The following is a 21308-nucleotide window of genomic DNA, read 5'->3' as shown; positions in this document are numbered from 1 at the left end:
TTCTGCCAATCTGTCAAACAGGCTCAACTATTCGGGCGGCCTGGGCTGAGCTCTGAGGACATCCTGCACATATGTCACACTGTCAATGAAATTTTCAAGCGTAGAGCGAACATTTTCATCAGCGTGATTGACCTGCATTCTTCTCCTAAGGCTGTGGCGGTTCAGAACCATTATCACGTTGTATAATAACGCACCCTCATTTCTGACCGGTGAGTGGGAAGTTCCATGAGGCGTGACCGGTAAATCTTTTTAAAGGTTCTATCAAGGACGCTACAGTGAAAAATAGTGTCTCAACATTCAATTGTACCAGGCTCTATTGTACCAGGCTTGTGGCAGATTGTGAAATTGTTTGATCAAAGAACGAATATAAATTTCGCATGAAGCCATGTTTTTACCAAGAGTGCATTTGTGTGCAGTTTAAAGAAAAATGACTTTACGGAGGGCTGTTGTGGGTACCAGTTTGAACACTGGGACGAGAAACATACATCATACCCAACCACAACAGGAATCATATCAACTAGCTCGAACGAATGCCATTTTACGGAGGCAATTATGGCATTTCCTTGTCCTGTGTCATAGCTGTAAACCATCCCGTACAGAGGAACCGGCCTCCAGATATGAACTATTGGTGACTATTGAGGATGTCCAAGCTAACTTTAGCCAAGAGTTCAATAATCAAGCATTTGAGGTAAGCTAGGGAAACCATAGAGCGACCAGCCGGCACAACACAGGAAAGTTTTTATTTTGCACTTAACTAATTAGTATCTAAGTTAATTTTTTCTAGTTTATTAAATATTGGTTTTAGACGAAAATATTTGCAAATTGAAGAGCACTTTTTGGAACGCCCATTCCATTTATTTCCGATAAAGAAAGCCTCACATATGTCTTTCTCGAGCTCCAAAGAAAGCCCACGAAACCAAAAACTATCTCGTAACTTGCACATTCGCGCGCCATGATTGTGGTGCTCTCAATCATGATTTGAATGAACGAAATTAACTGCGGCCGTGACTCAACGGCCCAATTCCCGCGGTAGGCTATGTTGGCGATGATTGCAACGAGCGCGGCGTGCTCAGTGCAACTTGCACCGTCACGTGCGCCGACTAATTAACTCAGACTAACTCAGGAAGAGAAAGACGAAGACGTTGTTCGATGTGCTGTTGCCTCAGCTTGGATCATTTACCTAACTTTGCCTAATTTGCCTATCTTTATTTGAATCTTCGAGGACGGCCACACCTTCAATGCGGTACTGTCCCTATGGGAAGAGTACGGCTGCTCCGGCGCCGGCATTTCTAAAGGGACCGCGCCAACCTAAGGAGGCTAGCACGTAATAGGCGGCCATGGCTTCCTATGGAGCGATCAGAACATGGAGACGACCACCCGTCAAGCGAGACTTCATCGCTTAGTGAGGGTGAGCCAACGATCGTGGACGGTGACGAGTGGGTGGCCGATATGGCTGACGTGGAGAAGGAGGGCTTCAAGTTGGTGTGTCAGCGACAGCAAAGAACGGTCGGGATTGTAGTAATTTTGCTATGCAAGGGCTCTTCAGGTAGGTGTCTCAACGGAAGAGCAGGTTGACAAGCTCCTGCAGTGCTCTCAGATTGGTGACATCAGAGTAAAGTGCGGTTGCCCCATTCCTACATGAATAACACCTGTATTATTAAAGGTGTACCAAAGTGGTATTAAGAAAACTATCTACTTGATTACTTGAAACCACAAGGTGTTCAGCACGTGAAGCGACTCATGCGTCGTGTGGAGTCTCAAGAAAAGGAATAGGCGGCGAAACCTACCAACTCTGTCGGGCTGACATTTGCTCGCAACTCAAAGCGCACCGAAGAAATTGACTTGGGATTCACAAAAGCGTTTGTAATTGCCTTTGTCTAGCGTAAGGACGCCGAAAGACGGTGTTGGGAATGGGCAACAGCGGCAGTAAGAAAAAATATAAAGATTTTAATAACAGAGGCAGTAAGAAAAAACATGATTGCCAAAATTTAGAAGTCTCAGCTAGGTTATAGGGCATGGCGGATAATGAAAGGGTTTCTAAATATGCTCATGCAAAATTGCAAACAAAATAAAGAACGAATTAGTCGTCAGACAGATGCATTGCGCCATCTAGGGAGGCTGACACAAAACACCACAGCACAAAAGTCTCGTGCGACTTTTGCCAGGGTTTGAGCCTCGAGCCTCAAATAACCCTAGATTTATAGCGCAAAACGCGTGTCATGAACGACAAATGCATAAAGAAACGATCATATAGCAACATAATCGGCAGCAGTAATACTAACGCTTCGGAATTTCTGCACCTAAGTAGACTTAAGTGCACCCCTAAATGTTTTGCCCACAAATACATATTTGAAGGAGAAAACACCGCTATTATCTGCAGTACAAAAGAAAACAACACGCTACGGGTAAAATTGAAACAAAACAAACAAAAATAATTTCTAAATGCAGGCATTGTTCTCATATAAACATGGTCCCAAAAAGATTTCCAAAATGTTCTTGTTTAACGTTTTGTTGTGAATTCTCAAAACTGCCAATATCTCAAGCCCTTTTTGGCGAAAGTGAAACTTGGACAGTGTACCTTTACCCGTGGTACCTTAAAGTGTACAGCATACAATGCACAGGCTAGTGTGCATACATTTGCAGTGACTGCCACCAGTCACCAATTAAAGGCGCTGCGCACGGTGGGTGTACTGAAGCATCATTAATATTTCAAATCAATGCACAAAATTTGGTATAAAGGCTTCTATGATTTCGTTGCGGAACTTCATAATCTTTTATTATAAAAGTAATTGGCAATATCGGTTTCAGCAGACGACCTCGCTTAGCGTATATTTCGTTTAGCTGAAGATATCACTGAGCGCAGCTGGCGTTTCAATATGCATGGGCGTGTTATTTCGTCGGTTCATAAGATTTCTGCGGTGCGTGTCCTACTTTAGTGTGTTCATTTTGGACAGCTTGATTATCTATACGAAGGTCGCAACGCAAGAATCTCCAGGTACGTCTTGGCAATGACAAGGCATGTTTTGAATCAATTAGCCGGTGTAGATATTGCCCAAGCAACGAACACACACACACGCACGCGCGCACACACGCACACACACACACACGCACGCACACACACACACGCACGCGCACACACACACACACACACACACACACACACACACACACACACACACACACACACACACACACACACACACACACACACACACACACACACACACACACACACACACACACACACACACACACACACACACACTTCTAAAGCCGCTATATTAATCTTCCGCACACTCCCAATCCACAGTCGCCCCATGCGGCAGCCGCTGGCAGTCATTTCTCTCGCTGTCATCTAGGTCCCCTCGGTTGGCACACTAGACAGTATATTCTGTCAGTCAGTCAGTTCAGTCGTTCAGTCGTGTCCGACTCTTCGTGACCCTATGGACCATGTCACGCCACGCTTTCCGGTCTCTCACTATCTTCCTAACATCACATAACTTCATCTGCAGTGACTCGAGTACTGTACTAAAACTTTACGGCAATATTATGAGAAGGAAAGAACTAAGGAGTTATGAGTCAGTGAGATAATTTTAGCAGGAAGAAAAGCACGCCGGTGCAGCGTAACCAAGGCAGCTGAAGGCATTTTGGACCTGACACAATCGACATGAATATTGCAGATCAAGTGATTTGAAATTATGACACCCAGTGACATTGACAGAATCGACTAATCCCATTTAATCACGCCTTAAAAATACATCTAGCGACCTCTTACGATGAGCGAACATTCCGAGAATTGCCAAACGTACCTCTAATGAATCATCTTGCGCTGCTCTTCCCGGTGGGGCTAAGAGGTGCACAATCTGCAAAAAAGAAAAAAAAACGCAACGCGTTGCACGGTCATTGCACGGTCATTGATGTCAGCACATCGCAACATTCGTTTGTAGTAAACATGACCTATTTCTCACGACTCAGGCTTTTCATTTGTAACAGTAACATGAGTGGCACATGGTGAATTCGCTCTTATAAGTATAGCCACAATGAGGAACTTTCATATTTGTTTGCTGGATTTAAGAAAAACGTGGCAGGGCTTCTACTTAGTAACACGAGTAGGACCGGCTAAAGCTTTCGCGCACAAATTATAGATGATGGAGACGAGACCGTGCAATGCAAAGTGCCAAACTGTATTGCATTTTAACATGCCCGATGATCGACTGTGGCGATTGCTACAAATTTCCATACTCTCACATGTCGAAATAACTTTGTGGCTTCGGATGCGCTCTGCGCGGAAGAATATATATTTGGCCGAGCTTGAAAGATTCATGCCACAACATTCCTTCTTTGGGATCGTCCGTGTCAGTGAATGCTCCCCCCCCCCCCCCGCAAAAAAAAAAAAAAAAACATTATATATGCTTGCTAATGACCTACCTGACTGAAAACGTCACTCTCAAAAGGGCATATTAAGGTCCGCGTTATTTGAGAAATATCTTTTCGCTGGTACTCGCCTCTTTGTTCTGCATGCGACAGATATCTAGTGTCGCCTACCAGTACAGATTTCCTAACACTGGTTGTGGAACCGAGACAACGGGCTGAGTCCACTGTTGGTCAGTGTATTGTCCGCCAGCTTGGCTCAGCAGGTGGACAGGCCTGTTAGGCGGTTCGTCGTAGCTGCTTTGTGTGGCTGCTAAAACTGAAAAGCATCGGGAGAGCCATTGATTCTCTAAGTGATATTGCGCAGACATGGTACGATAATTTGTACACAAACGCGAAACTAGGGCACCCAGTGAGTCGGGCTTTCGATGGCCTCGCACTTGTGTCTTGACATGTCGTATAGGCCTTCCTGGGAATTACAGAAAGGGCAAGAAGCAACAAAACCTTGCAATTTGTAACAGAAAGTCCGCACCTCAGCCAATAACCAGCGTGAGTGAAAAAGAAAAGAGAGAAGATATAATGAATATTTATATTATCAATATGGTAACATCAGAGAGGACACCCTGCAGTCAGTAGCCCGAGTGCAGAAAAACGATGAATGCAAATAATAAGAAATTGCTAATATTTCAACGCTTCAATGCGCTTAAGAAAGTACGAGCGGCTAGCAATCATAGCCAGATCATAGGGCAAGCTGTTTCAACCTGCAAAAGCAAGTAGAACCGGTGAATATTGAAAATAGAGCGTGCAATGATGTCGGTAATCTTGAAAGGGTGAGTTACATAAGAGTGAAGATAAATGACATGCTCGTCAGAAGAACGTTTTTCGAAAGGAGGAACTATGATTCAGTTTATCTGAAATGGACAGGTAACATAAATAGTGAATTATTGTGGGCGAGGAATCTACCTGTTTCTCTCGGAGTGATTCACTGCATCTGGGTAAGTATATGCTTGATGGACGTCCCAATGATGGATGATACACCAGATTAGATCTTTACGAGCGTAGTGTAAGATAAAAGTTTAGTTTCGGTGTTAGCTTGGTGGCGAGCTCTTTCAAAGAAGCCAAGAGCCCTATATGTTTTATTAATACCTAATGTTTGATCCATGTTAGGTCCAATTATGCACACTCAACATTTTTGGTAGAAGGACATGTTTTAGTGGCGTTATTATACATGATATGTTTGTATACGTCCACCCGACGTTTTGCGGTGAATTTTACTGCTTTCCCCTCTTCTGTTAATGTTCGTTAGCCACATGCTGCAGAATGTGAGACAATATTTAAATCTTTCTGTAACACGTCGTGACTTGGAGGACTTCTAATGTAACGGTAAATCGCACAATCATTTGTCAATCGTCTGATGCATGATATGTAATCGCATTTAAGGTATCCTGTAATGAAGAAAGATGACCGGTCCAAGATGAGAGCCCTGGGAACCACAGGCATGTCTGCCAGTGGAGTGGAGATTTACTTATCAATTACGACAGATTGAACCCAGGTACATAAAATGTTTGAACCTGTTAATGACTGTGTTCGGCAAATTGATGCGTTAGCTGAGAAATTAGTCTGCTGTGAGGGACGCGATCGAATGTTATAACAACCATATTGAAGATGGCATCGGTCGGTAAACATAAGCGCATTGACTGATCTAAATCAGTTAGTAGTTGAAGTAACTTGTCTCACATGAGCACCCACATTGAAACCCGTGTCCATCTGGAAAATTGTTTGATATGTGACAATATATGCCATGGTATTCGATGAGATAATACGCTTGAGAAGATACACAATTGCGGAAAATTGGCCTACAATTATTACATGACTTCAATATATGTTTCATGGGATCCTTCTTTCAACTTCTGGCATATCACCGACAGAAAGTGGCTGGGACAAGCCTGCCTAGAAGCTTTCTTGAATTGTTCAAGTATACCTTATGATAGGTTAGTTCCTAATATGAAGTATTCATAGTGAAAAGCGCGCTGAAAATTCAATAATCTCGTTTGCCAGCTCGAACGCAGCAAGCGTATAGTGCTGTCCGTACCCAGACACGGTAGAAACATGGCGCACTGTGGATTTAGGAGCTTCCAAACATGATTGAGTCTCATCGAATCATATTTGAAACGACATAAGTATAAAAATGTTCAGCGTTCTTAATCTTTTCTCACGCGTATAAAGCCCGCATGATTCGTGCCCTAATTGTTGTCTGGAAAGTGAAGTAACCTAGTGGATCAGCTGTTTTGCTCGAGTCTTCGGCAAATTTATATGCGGTCAACAGATATCTTGGAGAGGTCTATTAGGGTTTTTCGGAGGACTGGAGACGGTGACCGCGGTGACGCAAGGCGATCGTGTTGCGAAGCACAATGTCGGGTCCAACGAGCTTCTAGTGCGCGCGACAGTTGATAAGCGAAGAACCCAGAAGCCTTGATCACCGCTTGTGTCGGCGCAGTGTCATCTTCTTCTTTACAGTATATTTTCAATTTCAGAAACCTGCGGCAGCTCCAATTGTAAAATTGCATCTGAAAAAACGCAGACCATACCATGCTGCTTTGCCAGTAATGTGCCCTTCATCAGGCCAGCAGTTTATGCCGAATAATCTTCCAATATCGGTCACGTGAATATGGATGTCCCTGCATATACTCAATAAATTTACCAGCAGCTAGGAGTAATTTGGGTTTGTTTAACAAGCAGGTTAAAAGAATTCAATCAAGATTCGCTGCGCATATGTACAAGGTGTGTTTAAAAAATTACGAGGGACTTTAGCGACTAAAGTAGTGAAAGGCGAAAGCCTGAGAAGTCTCATCTTGTCTAGCGTTCCTGCCATCTGCAATCCCACACTTGAACGCGCGCCAAGGAACGCCACGTGACAGCCGCCGCAAAAGCGGGACGCACTTTGTCCACGACAGTATGAGCTATTAAAGGTTTTCACCTTAAAAAACGTTTATGTAATAGCACGCCAACCAGGTGAGGAGCATGCCCCGGATAATTAGAGCACGTAGCGGCAGGCTTAGGCAGGAAACTGCCAGTTTCCGCGTTTCGCTGACAGTCGGTCGGATAGCTTCAGCCGCTGGACTGAGAACGTGCACAAGTTATTCAGCGATTTAGTGCCAAAGTGACAAAGAGCTTGAAGAACATGTGTGCGTGAAGTTTTCTTACCCAATTGGCACAAATTTCACAGAGATTTCAATTTCTTAGCCAATGGGTGGACTGTATGAGCCGCACGTGGTGCTAATAATGGCTTAAGGTTTTTGAATACAGCAGGATGTCGGCCGGTGACGAGCCTGGAAAACCTTCCAGATCTACAGATGATATCGAAGGATTTCGGGCTGTATTTCGTGAAAATCATAGTTTAACTGTTCGAGACGTTACTGACAAAGTGGGCGTATAGGATCATTACATAAAAGTTTGGGTGCCAGACTTGAACTCCATTGTGTCAGTTCAAAAATCGTGTTGAGTTTCCCGGCTGGTGATCACAAACAGATACGTGTTGAAATCAGCCAGGAACTGCTTGCCACTGCCCATGGCAATAAAAACTTCCTCAAGAAAATTATAACAGGTGATTAGACGTGGGTGTATGGCTATGGATACCAAACCAAGGTGCAGTCACCGCAGAGGGTGGGCAAAATTGCCTCCTCGCTAAAAAAAAAATCAGGCGTGGGTCGGTCAAAGATCAGGGTGAAATTGGTTGCTTGTGACTGCAAAGGCATCCTTCATTATGAATTTGTACTGCGTGTTAAGACGCTGAACGCAAAAGTCTAGCAGAGAATCCCAATGCGTTTGAGGGATTCGTGTAGGAACAGGCCTCATTTGTGGGAAAACCAAACTTGGACGTTGCATCATGGCAGTGCTCCGGCTCACGCGTCGCCCCATGGCAACAGCTATGTTTGTGTCACACACTTTGTCACAAACTGTCAACAGCTATCTTGCAAAACACACACACTCCCATCCACCAAGAAGTTTACTTGTTTCCTAAAATAGAAACCAGTTTGAAAGGACGTCGTTTCCAATCCTTATATGAGATTCAGGACAATGCCACAACAGACCTGAGCGCCACCCAGAAAATGCGTTCTAGGAGGTTTTCCAGAACTGGAAGAAACGAAGCGAACAGAGTGTTACCCGTAGAAGGGCGACTGATTTGACAGGGACCGTTCTTACAAGTTGTACAATAAGCAATGAGGATATTACGGCTGAGCAGAGAAAAGTTGACCACCTCACACACGAAGTTCCACACACTAATGCGCCCCCCACCAGGCTCCCTTTCGATGCCCGCTCCGCTGTTTCCATTTTAGCATCCTCTTTAAGGAAAAGTACACGTGCCCTCATTCCCCCGTGTACATTCCCACTCCCTCGTAACTTAACGAGATTGGAGGAGGTTTCCCTTAGAAGGATAAGAGCTAGGGCGGCCCTTACCCCGTCGGTAAAATGCCGATGGGAATCGCAAGCTGAAATTGGACCAACCACATGCCCAAAGTGTTCCACACCAGCTGCAGAAGTGGATGTTCGCCACCTGCTATGGACTTGTGCAGGGACAAGGGAATCAAGGACAAAGATTCTGCGCGAAGTGGGTCTAACCACAACAAGGGAAGATGACTTTTCTAAATGGCTCACCGACAACGCTAAGAGCGGGAGCCTGCTCCGGTTCCTCACGGAAAACCACTTACATGAGTTTATATAATATGCTTTATGGCAAGTTTGCGTACAAAAAAAAAAAAAAAAGTTGTTTCTTTTTGAGCAAATTTGGTATTAAAGAATTTCGTTCCTAAATATTGTTACGTACTCAGTACGTAACGGGGGTGTTTATTGGTAGTCTAAAGCGCTGCGAGTCACGCAAGGAACACCAGCACACACCACTGTGTCTTCCGTTTCTTCGTCTCCTCTCTAGCCTCTTCTTCCTTTCCTGACGCCCCGAAGCACGTGACAATATATAGAGCGAAATATCTTAGTCAATTTAATTTTTTTTTTCTTTTTTTTTTGGGGGGGGGGGGGGGTGGAGGGGAGGGGGGAACAGAAATGTTCATTGCTCAGTTAAATTTACAGCTTGCCCGAAAAAAAACCCGAAAGAACAACTAAAAAGGTGAATTCTAACATGAGTATGTAACTTTTCTATTGTAGCCAGCCTCTAAACACCCTGATTTTAGAGACGTAACATCTGCCCGCCGTTTAGACGACAGATATTGTTTCTGCTAAATGTGAAATTGTACCTGAAATGTATAGCCGTACTTGAAGCTGCAATATTGAGCGATGGTTAGTGTAAAAATAAATTATTAGTGAAATAAGACTGGTGATATCTTAAAAAGATACCAACAGCTGTTGTAAAACGAATGATGACTAAATCATCATCGGCATCATAAGCAGCAGGAGTTGACTTACACGGCCACTCCAGAAGAAGGGCCTCGCAGACCCCAGTAACCGTTTGAGAAGAAAAAGAAAACTATAGTTGTTCCTTGAGTGCACCAGGTTCATTTTCACATAAAATCATGGGTAGGCAAAGGTGCGACGACAATATGTCGAACATATTTTAAGCTGCTTACGGGTCTGTGTTTCCGAATTTCAATTTTGCGTACCAGTTCGTTAAAAAACACTTACCAGAGCTCGCCTCTTGTTGACGCTCATGGGGTTAGTTTTATAAATCTGCATTGTGGTACTAGTAAATTTCAGTAGAAGCGGTATTTTACCCTCAGGTGTCTACTTCGAGATACTGAAGTTTTCCTCTGCCCACGTCAAAAAATTGGGTACTGAGAAGGCTTCTGAAAATATTATGGCGTGAAACATTTTGGACAACGAACGCTGCTCACCAAAATAAAATGCTGAGCTAACCAGATGCTGGGCGCACGCCAAGACGAAGGTGTCACTCGACAGGTCTCTGGATCTATGATGGGTCGTTGTAGTGTCGGAGCGCTAATAATGCGAATTCTCGACGAACATGCGTAATGAAAAGCTTCTGAAGCTTTTGTGATGAAGTATAGTGCTAGTTAACAACACTGGCATGAACGAAAAAAGCTGATGGGGATGTGCCATATAGGCCATAAGGGACCCTTTGTACCAGCAAGTGAGGCCACTGACAGCGTTACTATGTGTTAGAGACTCAGGATATGTCTTTTAAAGCAAGCCGAGCTGATGTGAAGGATGAAGATTATTTTTGAGCATGTTCGTACATGTTGTTGATGCCCAAAGGACACTCAAGTTCGCCTATGGACAGTTTAGAGTGCTCTAGCTGCTGGCGTTTATTTGTCGAGAGGCTGTCTCGACTTCGAGCCATGGTATACCTACCTGTGCAGTGATAATTTCCACAGCAGACTTGCCCTGAAAGAAATTGAATGTTATTACACGAGTGCATCAAGTGAAGCGCTGTTATATCCTCGTACTGGTGGTGCTTCAAGTTTACACAGCTTACAAAACTTGAAATATATTTAGGCACGATCACTTTTACCGATGAAGAAAAGCAGTTGAACTTGACTTTCAGTTGTCTACAAATTCTGACTATGTTGTTATTCAACTTCTATTAGGCATCGCTTTGTTTATTTATTTCCTCTGGGTAGTCAGCCATTTTTCATTATCTTCTTTTGGTATTTTCTCACCGCTGCCCAAAAGGGTATTTCCGAAAGGGGTATTTTCCTCAATCTGACACAGTTGAACGGTAGTACCGTGAGACATTGCTTGACACGATTTGCAAGTATAAGCTTCGAACAACTCTAATGAAAGGAAGTTCTTGCCTTTATGGGTTTTTCTCATAATAAGGTAGAAGTTGTTGAGTTTGTCGAACCCCAAATTGAATCTGAGAAGAAAACATTTGCGCTAGCGCTCCAAATGCGCGTTGGCCTGCCCATGCTGCATCGACCGTCATTTCTTTCTGCAGGCGTTGTCCGTACACCTATTACAAGATAAGCCTAGGCTAAGGTTCTCAAGAACGGCGTGACAAGCTCGAGGTAATGGGAGACGGGGGGCCCAGAAATGTAGACGGATTCGTGCGGCTGCGCTGCTCGGTTAGTATAACTGGTATTTTGTATTCGCACGAGTCCCAATAGCGATGCCAAGCCCTCGATTTATGAGTAACTCTATGTTTCTGAACAGTACGACATCGATGGTTTCGATGACTCCGGAATCCCCGAGACCGATGACGCCTGATAGGGGTTGTACGCGCAATTCTTCGTCGAGGACATTTCTAGTGACACGATGCCACAAAGCTGCCGTTGCAGGTACTTTGTGCATCTAAATCGGTGCATTGCTCCTCAGTGCATAAGCTGACCACTGTCATGCGGATTGCGCAACCACCCCAAGTGGTCGTTACTTTGTTGGACTCGGCAGTGAATGTTGGCCTACGTTTCCTTGTCGACCTCGTCGTGTGAGGATTTTGCGGTTTGGGCGCAGCGTTATGATCTCAGTATGCGCTGGTGCCAATTCTATGTGTGGTCACGTCATCGTCGATGTTGCCATCGTATGCGACGCTGGTGTAAGAGTCCCAGCGTCGTGATTCTTCGGTGGTGGAGGACCGTTATTTCGGAGTGAAGCAACCTTACTTACAATGCTTAATGTCTTCAGATTCCCCTGTGGGGACCAGGGAACCTCCCTCATGCAGTTGTCCCGGTGACGCAAAGTACTAGATGATAGGTGGTGAGGAGCCGGACTGATGACTTGGCGACACCTCCTCTCCGTTGCATAAGTTGTTCTCCATTTCTTGCTGTCGTTCGATGAAGCGTGGTCCTGTGGCATAGATGAGGAATTCATGCAGGCTGATTCGTTTGTGGGTGTAGTGACCTCGACGCAATAGTAGAAGAGCGTGCAGCTTTTGGAAATTCTCCTTGCTCGTGTCGCATTTCCTAGGGCTCTCGCACTTGCTCGGCAGGCGGGCCCAGAAATCAGCACTCTGCAAAAATTGATTCGCCACGAAGAAGACTTGAAGGGTCCTGTCAGGTCCTAACACTGTTCACAGCAGTGGCAGAGTTCAAGTCTAAAATTTCGTTGCAGCCGATCATGACGGGCAGCAAAGCGCGTGCTGGACACCTTCGCGGCCCAACTGAAAAATTGTGGATAAATTTTATGCAGAATTCGGTGTACCGGTTTGTTGTACACGATGGTGGAGGTGGTGCACATTATTTTTGACAGCAGCCCCGATTGCTTGGGGAAAAGCTGAACAGGCTAGATAACAGCAAAATGGTAATTTACCATGGTTCCATTTAAGAAAAATGAACCATGTCAGGATTCAAACCACCCTCCTTTCTAGCCGTAACCAAGCATGCTAACCCCTGCTCTCCACAGACAGCTTGAGTATCAGCTCATATTCCTCCCCGTTCAGCGTAACAGCATTGTTGCGTACTTGGTGTGTTTTATCGAAGTGAGGAAATTCAGTCGTAATTAGTCCTTTGCCTTCCAAATACAAAGGATCGTGCTCCTGGCTATCAGTAGATCTCATTATTGTTCCCAACGTTTTTCAAGCACCAGGTTTTTGCGCAAGGATCTCAGAACATCCTAATATATTAGTGCTGGCAGTTTTGCCATTGTCTTAGGATGGATGTAAACCTTAAAACTACACACAGACCTGGTTGGCGCAATAATGCTTATAGTATTGCGTCTTTTGGCTTCATATGCTACCAATGGAGCTGCAACGTTAGGATTGTATTTTGAAATAAGGGTTTTGCATATGTGAATATTCAAGAAACCTTCAAACGAATGACCCCTCGGCGGTTCATATCAATAACTGCAACAGGGAAGAAATCTGAATAAGTTGTACATTATTAGGCGGTGATATTTTTTTTTCATACTGCCCAAGTCATTCTTAGCTAACATTTTCCAGCGCCCATTCGACTTGGCCGTTATAAGATAGTCTATCTCCTATAGATACTATATGCACGCTGTCGCTGGAATGTCTTTCTGTTCGATCATATTTTCATGTTTTTGGCGAAAGGATACGTTCTCTTTAGCACTTTTGCATTGAAAGCTTTTCTTCTGTCACAGATATGAAGACGATCCACAGGATTGGACGGGCTAGAGCGATTGTGGCTGGTAATTATGCAAATACGCTCGTGATGAATCCCTAATATGGAATGCGACAAGCTTGCGTGGCCACTGGGATAAGCTCTATGACTTTATAGATTGATTGTATTTGTATAGTAGTGCGCACATTCAAAATATACTGACGCGTTGCACGCTCTTATGTTTCCATGCCCATACGCGCCCACCCAGAACTAAACAAGAACTTGTTCAGTTTGAACTCCATATCAGAGCGCTACGTCCGGCTTGATTTCCAAAATGAAAATGGTCTGTCCTGATGGAGCTCCGTACTCCATGGGTCCGTCTGGTTTGAGCTCTGAAGGAACATGGTTTGCACTGCTTGATAACTATATCGCGTCGGTCCGTCCGCTTTAACTTCCCAATCGGACATGGTCTTTCTGGTCTGAGCTCTATACTAATCTTGAGCCCTGTACGATGCCGGTATAAACCTGCCACCTACCAACGCCAACAGCCTTATTTTGGAGATGTGTGCTGGCAATGGACGCGTTGCCTTGGTTGCTTGCTCGGTACTCAAGATAAAATCTAATGAAAGCGAGGAATGTTCTTGATGCGATTAGCGTCTCTCCTCTACCCCTCCTACGCTAATCGCCTTCGAATAGCCTGTAGTCTGTCAAAGAGCGTAAAGAAAGGCCTTAGCACAGCCGATGGGAAGAAGGTGGCGAACGGGATTTGGTGGTTCGTATGCGGCACATAGGGACCCAGTTACAGGCGTCAAGTAGAGCGTTTCAAATCACTGAGCCGAAGATCACCCGAAGACTAGCTTTCGCCGTTATCCTCGTTTAGAGACTGTCCCACTTAGGTTTCCCTTCATCCTGTGATATATAATCTCGTATATTGCCGTCTCTGTGTATCTTGCCTGCTGTTGAAATTAAAGTCATGTGAACGCGCAAAGCGGCTTCTGTGCCTGCAACCGCCTTGCGCCTGGCAGCCGTTTAAGGAGCAGTTTATGAAAAAATCCTATTTAAGCTTTATACGGGGCTGATCACATGAATATGAGTTTGACATTGCAACCGTGTAGTCGGTGAGAACCGGCATCGCAATGCGGAATTTTGCTTCATTGGGGATGATGCCCGTGAGCATAGCTACCATTTGGCTAGTAGCAGCTGGCGCAGTTTTGCCCGACACTCATTTACTAGATTCCGCAGGTGATCACTATCTGTATGTGCGGCCATCATAGTAGCCCTCGACCACTTGACGTGGTCGAGCCTACTGCCAGATCCGACCGATTACGGTCTTCTCAAAGGTAACTGAGACCTCCGCCACTGGATTAGGCGCCTCGCGTAGGAGACGCGAAACCTTAATTGCTTTTCGGCGCAACGCATCAGCAAATTCACTTTCGTTTCATCAGCCACGTCGGGATCCGCGCGGCGAAGGGGGTGGTTCATCGCTTCGACATACGCAAAGACGCACTTGTTTGAGCTTTGAAGCATTGCCTGGAGGATTACCTGTGCTCTCCTTTCTAAGAACGGTCGTAAAAGTCCTCAAGCATTTTTCTGCAATGCGTCCCAATTTTTCAAAGCGGCCTTATACTTTTCATACCAGATTAGGGCAGGTGCCTGAAGTACGAAGTAACCTTACCACAAATTCGCTTCGTGATTCCTCGATTGAACATGGATAGAGGAATAAAGCGATCCAGGCAATCTCCGGCACCTTCATCAAGTCCTTGAAGGGCACGGGCTCACGCCGCTGCACAAAACACTTATGCGGCTTCTGTTTCTCTGAGTTTACCTTCGATGGCAGGCAATTCTCATGGCCTTCGGCTCCTGCACCAGATGCCACATGTCGTTGGAAAAAAAAACACGCAGACTGGTGTGAGACTGAAACGAACACTGTATTGAACAGGATTTCTCCCACAAATCCACTAAGATCTCGGCGTCCGCAGTAGCAACACGCATGCTCGGCGATCGTCGAAGTACAAATTTCTACTGTTTCAGAAGCACTGGACTCAAAGGCGACAAGGAAACGTCGAGATAAAACCACCAAGGGTAGCAAGGCCTAGCTAGAACAATGTAGCAGTCGCGCGTCGCTGCATTTACTCCAGGGCCCATATTACAAGTTAACAGCGTTTTCAAAAGTGTTATCTCCCGATCTCGAGTCATCTGACTGTTGGAAACACCGGAACCAGAAGTGGCAGTGACATCCTGTTCCGGTGTTTCCTACAATCGGATGACTCGAAGTCAGGGAGATAACGGCACTTTTGAAAACGACGCAAACTCGCAATAAAGTCTCAGATCAATCTCGCTGTATCTTGCCCTACAATGAAAGTGGCAAATCCACGTCCTGAAGGGATGAAGCGTAAATAAATACAAAAAGAGCTTCGCGGCAATAACAACGCCGCACGGTGGTTCCCATAATGTGCTATCTTATGACTGTATGCTGAAGAATATGCGTGAGATCTAGAAAATATGGGTGACTAAACGAGTTTCAGAAGTAATGTAGGCGAACGAGGCTCCACAGGAGGAGTAGCAAACGACAGCTATGACCGCTGTCAGCAGAGCTTGTGTTCCCCCTTTGAAAGCGGAAGCGTTAAGCCTGCCGTTCAGCTCGAAAATCAGCGTTCACGTTCTATTACGTAGTGGTAGCGCTAATGTCGGAGCATCTACCATACTTCCGGAAGGTAGTATGGAGTGTGGTATGTCTGAGCACTGATTGGCCGGCGGACTATGTGACGTCAAAAGACCGTATTGGATGGCCGAGCTTGCAGAAAGCGGCAGGAGATAAGGAATCAAATCCGGGACCCTCGGATGCGGAGTACGGTACGCTACTTCTGAGCTACGCAGAGTTCTTCGCACGCCTTGGTTAATCGGTTGCCTTTTCACATAATACGGTAACTGATGCTGATGAATATCTGTAAAAAAGCAGAGGCACGTGAAGTGCATGTACCGCGAAAGTGGATCCGGAAGAGGACGAGCATACGGGAGACGTTAACGTATTCATCGCATATCTTGAAGATGTAGCTTGAGTGTAACCCGAATGTTTCTTTGTCAGTAAAAACAAATTAATTTTGTTCGCACTATAAACAAAGATTCCGTCAAGAAAATGAGACGTCTGGTAATTTATCTCCTTTCTACTTCGATGTTCTTAGTCAAGAGCCTGTTTTACAGAACGGTTTATTAGTAATAATATTTGAATGTTTCTTGTTCTGAACAAAGCGACGCATGCTTTCTAAGCATTTATATCTAGTTTGTATTTTAGTTTATATCTCCTGCTTTCCACTAAAAACACAGGCTCAGGTATTACGTGCAATTATTCTCGACATCACATGTTTGCCGCATACTCTTATATAAACTTAGTGTTTGATAATATGCCGTGGCATTGCACTGATGTGTCACTGAAGTTTGTTTATACGGTCGCGAGAACGCGGCAGCAGCTGACTAAGAGGTTAAGGCAATGCAATACGCTTTTTCAGCAAACTTACTTTTGGGGCTTTTTTTTCTTCTTTACTGCTCGCCTGAAAGAGCAAATCATATACATCACCGGTCGGAGCAGTTATTTAGATACCAATTCGACACACGACTAGACTCAGTGGTTACAGCGCTTTGAAGACAAAGGTTTTGACCTACGCAGGCCCGTTCGTACGCCTCGGCGGACGCGCCTCGGCAGAGATGGCCCGCCAGACGCTCTTGAAAATATTATTATTAATGTCACTCAGTATCAATAATGTTAATAATATTATTATGTATTATAATACTATTTATTATTACTTTAATATTTTTATTTGAATATTACCTGAATAATACTTTGCTGTACGGTTTCTCTAAACACGGCGTAGCTTTTTGAAGTGACAGAGGAGAAGGGGACCGTAGTTAATTGAGACCAACTGGTGTTCTTGGATAACTCTCAATAGCCGATCTCATGATGTTCTTCAACCAGAACTGGCCTACTGGCATGATATCAGTGGCCTGGAAGCATACGACGATCAATTTCCTCCCGAATGGGAAAAAGATGGGCCTCGAAAATGTCTGACGCATTAGCCTGAGCAGTTGCCTTGTCAGCTAATCGATAGCTTTGCTTCAGCAAGGATACTGATGGCCTCACGCTCATTGCCATAAATGTGCAAATATGCCAGGCTTAATTGATGTCACTTCAGTATCATTTACAACGAGGACAGATGTCTCTTCATCAAAGGAAACTTTTGGGATCCTGGACTTTGCTGAGCCCAACCACATGAACGCTCTTCGCCGGTACCTCGAAATTATGGGACACCATAGTGAATTAATTAGAAACTCTGGTCGAGAGCAAGCGCTATTGGAAAGCATTCTAAACTAATCATCTCCATGGAGGCAAGGGACGATTCGGAAAGGAGCTTTTGGCGACGCTTACAAGCGTTCTTCAAGACGCAAGTCTCCAAGCTGCATGGAATGAACATTACCTTTGATACTTATGCCTATTTCAGCTATATCGCAGTGGGATCAGTATTCTTCCATATAGAGGGGAACAAGCTGCGACCTGTGGCATTTGCGAACCATGATAAACGCAATTACTCAGCGAGGAAAAAGAAATCTCAGGTCATCAACTATGCACTCCGAAGATTCGAGATGTTTGTAAAGGAAACAAAGCTGACAGTCGAGACCGACCAAATCGCCTTATCATGGCTAAACCGGCTGCGTGATCCAAGTGGCAGAGTTGAGCGCTGGGCCCTGACACTTCAACGCTTCGAATTGCGTTACGGCAGAGAAACTGCTAATGTGGTCGTGGACGGGCTGTCAAGACTGCCGTTGATACCCAAATGGCAGGCCTAGCTGAGAAAGAGACGGACGGGCAGCTGTTTCCACCTCTGTGAAATGAGGTCGCAGCGGGGACCGCTCTTCAAAAGCGCGAGCATCTCGTAAGAGCGGGAATAACTCTTGCGGTCACTTTCCCCAGAAAACACCTTGCCAAAGGTAAGCAGGAAGACTCGACTCATTCTGTCAGGAGCTGATCAATATTCTCAGTAAAGAACTCAATGCACTGACAGCTCTAATTGCGCTGTATGTTTCAACCTCCGGTAGTGTTGTTCGCGCTAAGTCTAGTGTAGCTGGTATTTCTTCGATTGAATTGGAGAAATTCCTGCTCGACTCTGATAGAGGTTTATTAAAATACGTACCAGCAGAGTTCTACTCGGCTGTATGTTTTAAAGCCTATCATGATGACGGCGTCACTAGCGGCACTAAACCGTGCGAAAGCTTTGTCGCTTCGGAAGCTGGCCGGGAATGCAGGGTGATGTAAATAGGCAGGTACGAACATGTCAAGTTTTATAGGAAACAAAGTCCAGAGGTGGAAAGCAGCCTGGTTTAATCCAGGTGGTCATAAATAACAATCTTTGGGATGTCCTCTCGTGCCATTTTAGGGACCCGCTAGCCGGCAACAAAAGACGACAGAGACACGTGTTTGTGCGACCTGTCGTAAAAGCGAAACCGCCTAAATGTACTCGCTGCGAAAAAAACTGACCCCTCGGGGCATCCTGGAAAAGCTGTTTTATATATTCTCACAGTAGGGATTCGTGACATTTTGGTCACTGCTCAATATCACCCACTTCAGTTCAATGATTTCTGATGATCATGGGTGTGCACCAATTCGTATCTGTCAGCATTAAACAACGTGCTACTATCATCAGTCCGATGTTATCGAGTGCCTTAACCAAGATATTAAGCAACTCTTGGACGCTTATGTGAGGTTACGTAGTAATTAGGGTACACGCTTGGACGCCATTTCGGTCGCTCTGTGCACCAGTCTAAATGGCTCGACCAGCTTTGTGCCAACCTTTTTCATATTTGGTACGACGCTGAACACATGACGGGAACTCATTCTTATCAAGTGGTTGCAGGATGTCACAGGGAAAATTATGACGACTACGCAAGGCGAATGCGCCAGCGATTGGCCACTACCATTAAATGAGGCAAACCACGACCGCGAGAAGGCCTAGTTTACAGAGGAGGGTCCTAGCAGGTCTAGCACCCAAATTAATAGAACCCTTTAACATAGCTGAGAAATTTTCGCGGCTGACAAGCCAGCTGAGAGCCAGATGAGCCAGCGGACTTTACGTGGCTGAGCCTATGGAAGCGTAAAAGCCACACGCACTAGATAGCATAGGGGCGAGCGAAGCAAACAGAGGTTTCTACAGGTGTCGCAGCAAAACTCGAAGCCAGTGAGCTCGCTGAGAGAATAGGAAAATGGACCCAGCACGAGGTCACTAATATTGAGGCCCCGACGGCTTCGGCAGTGTAAAACGCTAAACATCGGGCGGATGACAGAGCAGCGCCTATCGCGTGAAGTCGCGCAAGAACTCTTTTAAGGAAAAACACACTTCCAACTCCATCCCCCGCTCCCGAGTCATAAAACTCGAAGTCGGCGAAATTAACCAAACGTCAGCCATATCTAGTATACGGTGGCGCATGATGCGAGGAGAATATGAGGCTCATAACGGCGTGTGTCCCAATCATGAATTATTCATATTACAATGGAAGGATTAATTTGTGAATAAATGACAAATGAATAAGAGACGTGGGCAGAGGGAAATCAGGAGTGCTCTACTTAAAAGCGTGATGAGCTATGCAATGCCTCAGGTGCCCTTTGAGCTTTGGCGGTTGATGACAATGCAGCGGCGCGAGCTATGAAGTGCATCTTTTAATTCAATCAACTGTACTTCGTAATTTTCACCCCAGTGCTGCTATGGAGATAGTAAAGCATGACTGCACTTAAGATGAGCTGAGCTTTGTAAGGCTTAATCTGAGAAACAAAAACCACTTTCGCGTCTTAAGCGTCTTCCGTTTCATCGCAACCTTGGGGTTACATTTAGCACGCCATGCAGCCTCTACCATAGGCTAGACAGGCAATGCCTCGCAGGGCGATCAGCCCGTCAATGCGCCCTCCATTTCATTGTTTAAGAATATCAATGCTCGTTGTGGACTGCACAGCATTGATATAAAGTCATCTCGTTTGTGAAAAATGAGTCGTATTTGAGAGAAACAAAAAATCCATGCTTTCTTTAGAAACTGTTTCACTAGAAATATTAAACTAGCAACTGCTCCACAACCTTCTTTTGTTATGTATATATGTTTCATCTACATCCGTCGTGCGAGCCTTCGTCAGAAATCTATCCTTTTTACGAATCTACGTGATTTACATCAGAATTTAGGCAATTTTCAGCCGGCTCCCTTAAGAGCTTCGTGGTATTGAGAGCGCGCAAAGGTACGTGGTTCATGAGATCACCAAGGAAACGAATGTAGGCTGAAGCTAAACATCAATACGCTAGCGGTGATTCGTGAAGACAACTTCTGATAGTCCCGGCCTGTGTGCCTCTTCTTCCCCCCCCTTTTTTCCTCGGCCAGGAAAATTCTCGCCGAAGCATTTATTTAGCAGAATGAGGCAGCTTCACCAGCTATGCTTGTTTCTCTTTGTATTCTGTACATAAAGCGGTTATTTGTACTCTCGCTCCTTCAGTGGGATGTATAAGATGCTCTACGGCATATTTCGAAACACGAACAGCATGTCAAAACTTGCGACTACTTACGTAATAAATGGCGACCCCAGCCAGGCCCACTAGTGCCAGGACTCTCAATTTCGCACCAAGTATGAAGGCTTCTAATAACCCCTTGTTTTTCTGAAAGACACAATTCAAAATAGCAATCAAAATTCATGTTCCACTACCTTGACCGTTTCTATTGGTACGCAGCAAAATCAATTCTTGAGCATCGCTTATACTTCCGATTGAAAATTAGCTTTCCCAGAAGCTGTGGGTAAGGCATGCCAGATTCGCAACATTTTGAAAGGAAATGATGCGTACGGTACGGACCTAAGACAGAAAACAAAAAGGCGTGCAGGAAGCCACAAGTAACCAAAGTTCGATAGATTGCCCATTCACGGTTGCTCAGTAGTCGGGGGCTCGACTGCTGGACAAA

The 21308-nt window shown here is 45.0% G+C and overlaps 1 protein-coding gene across 1 annotated transcript in view; it reads right to left on the bottom strand.

Moving 5' to 3' along the window:
• Positions 1-27: 27 nt before the first annotated feature.
• LOC146178354 (uncharacterized) overlaps positions 28-21308 on the bottom strand; it is a 72502-nt gene continuing 51221 nt past the window's right edge. The window contains exons 6-9 of the mRNA XM_084579680.1: positions 20921-21010; positions 10690-10722; positions 3810-3863; positions 28-63 (exon numbers count right to left, since the gene is read on the bottom strand). Of these exons, the coding sequence (XP_084435806.1) occupies positions 28-63; positions 3810-3863; positions 10690-10722; positions 20921-21010 (213 nt within the window). The remainder of the gene's footprint in view (positions 64-3809; positions 3864-10689; positions 10723-20920; positions 21011-21308) is intronic.

The sequence above is a fragment of the Amblyomma maculatum genome, chromosome 9, assembly GCF_055883805.1.
Source record: "Amblyomma maculatum isolate TAMU_Amacu chromosome 9, ASM5588380v1, whole genome shotgun sequence".
NCBI lineage: Eukaryota > Metazoa > Arthropoda > Arachnida > Ixodida > Ixodidae > Amblyomma > Amblyomma maculatum.
This window is presented reverse-complemented; position numbering and strand designations above follow the sequence as displayed.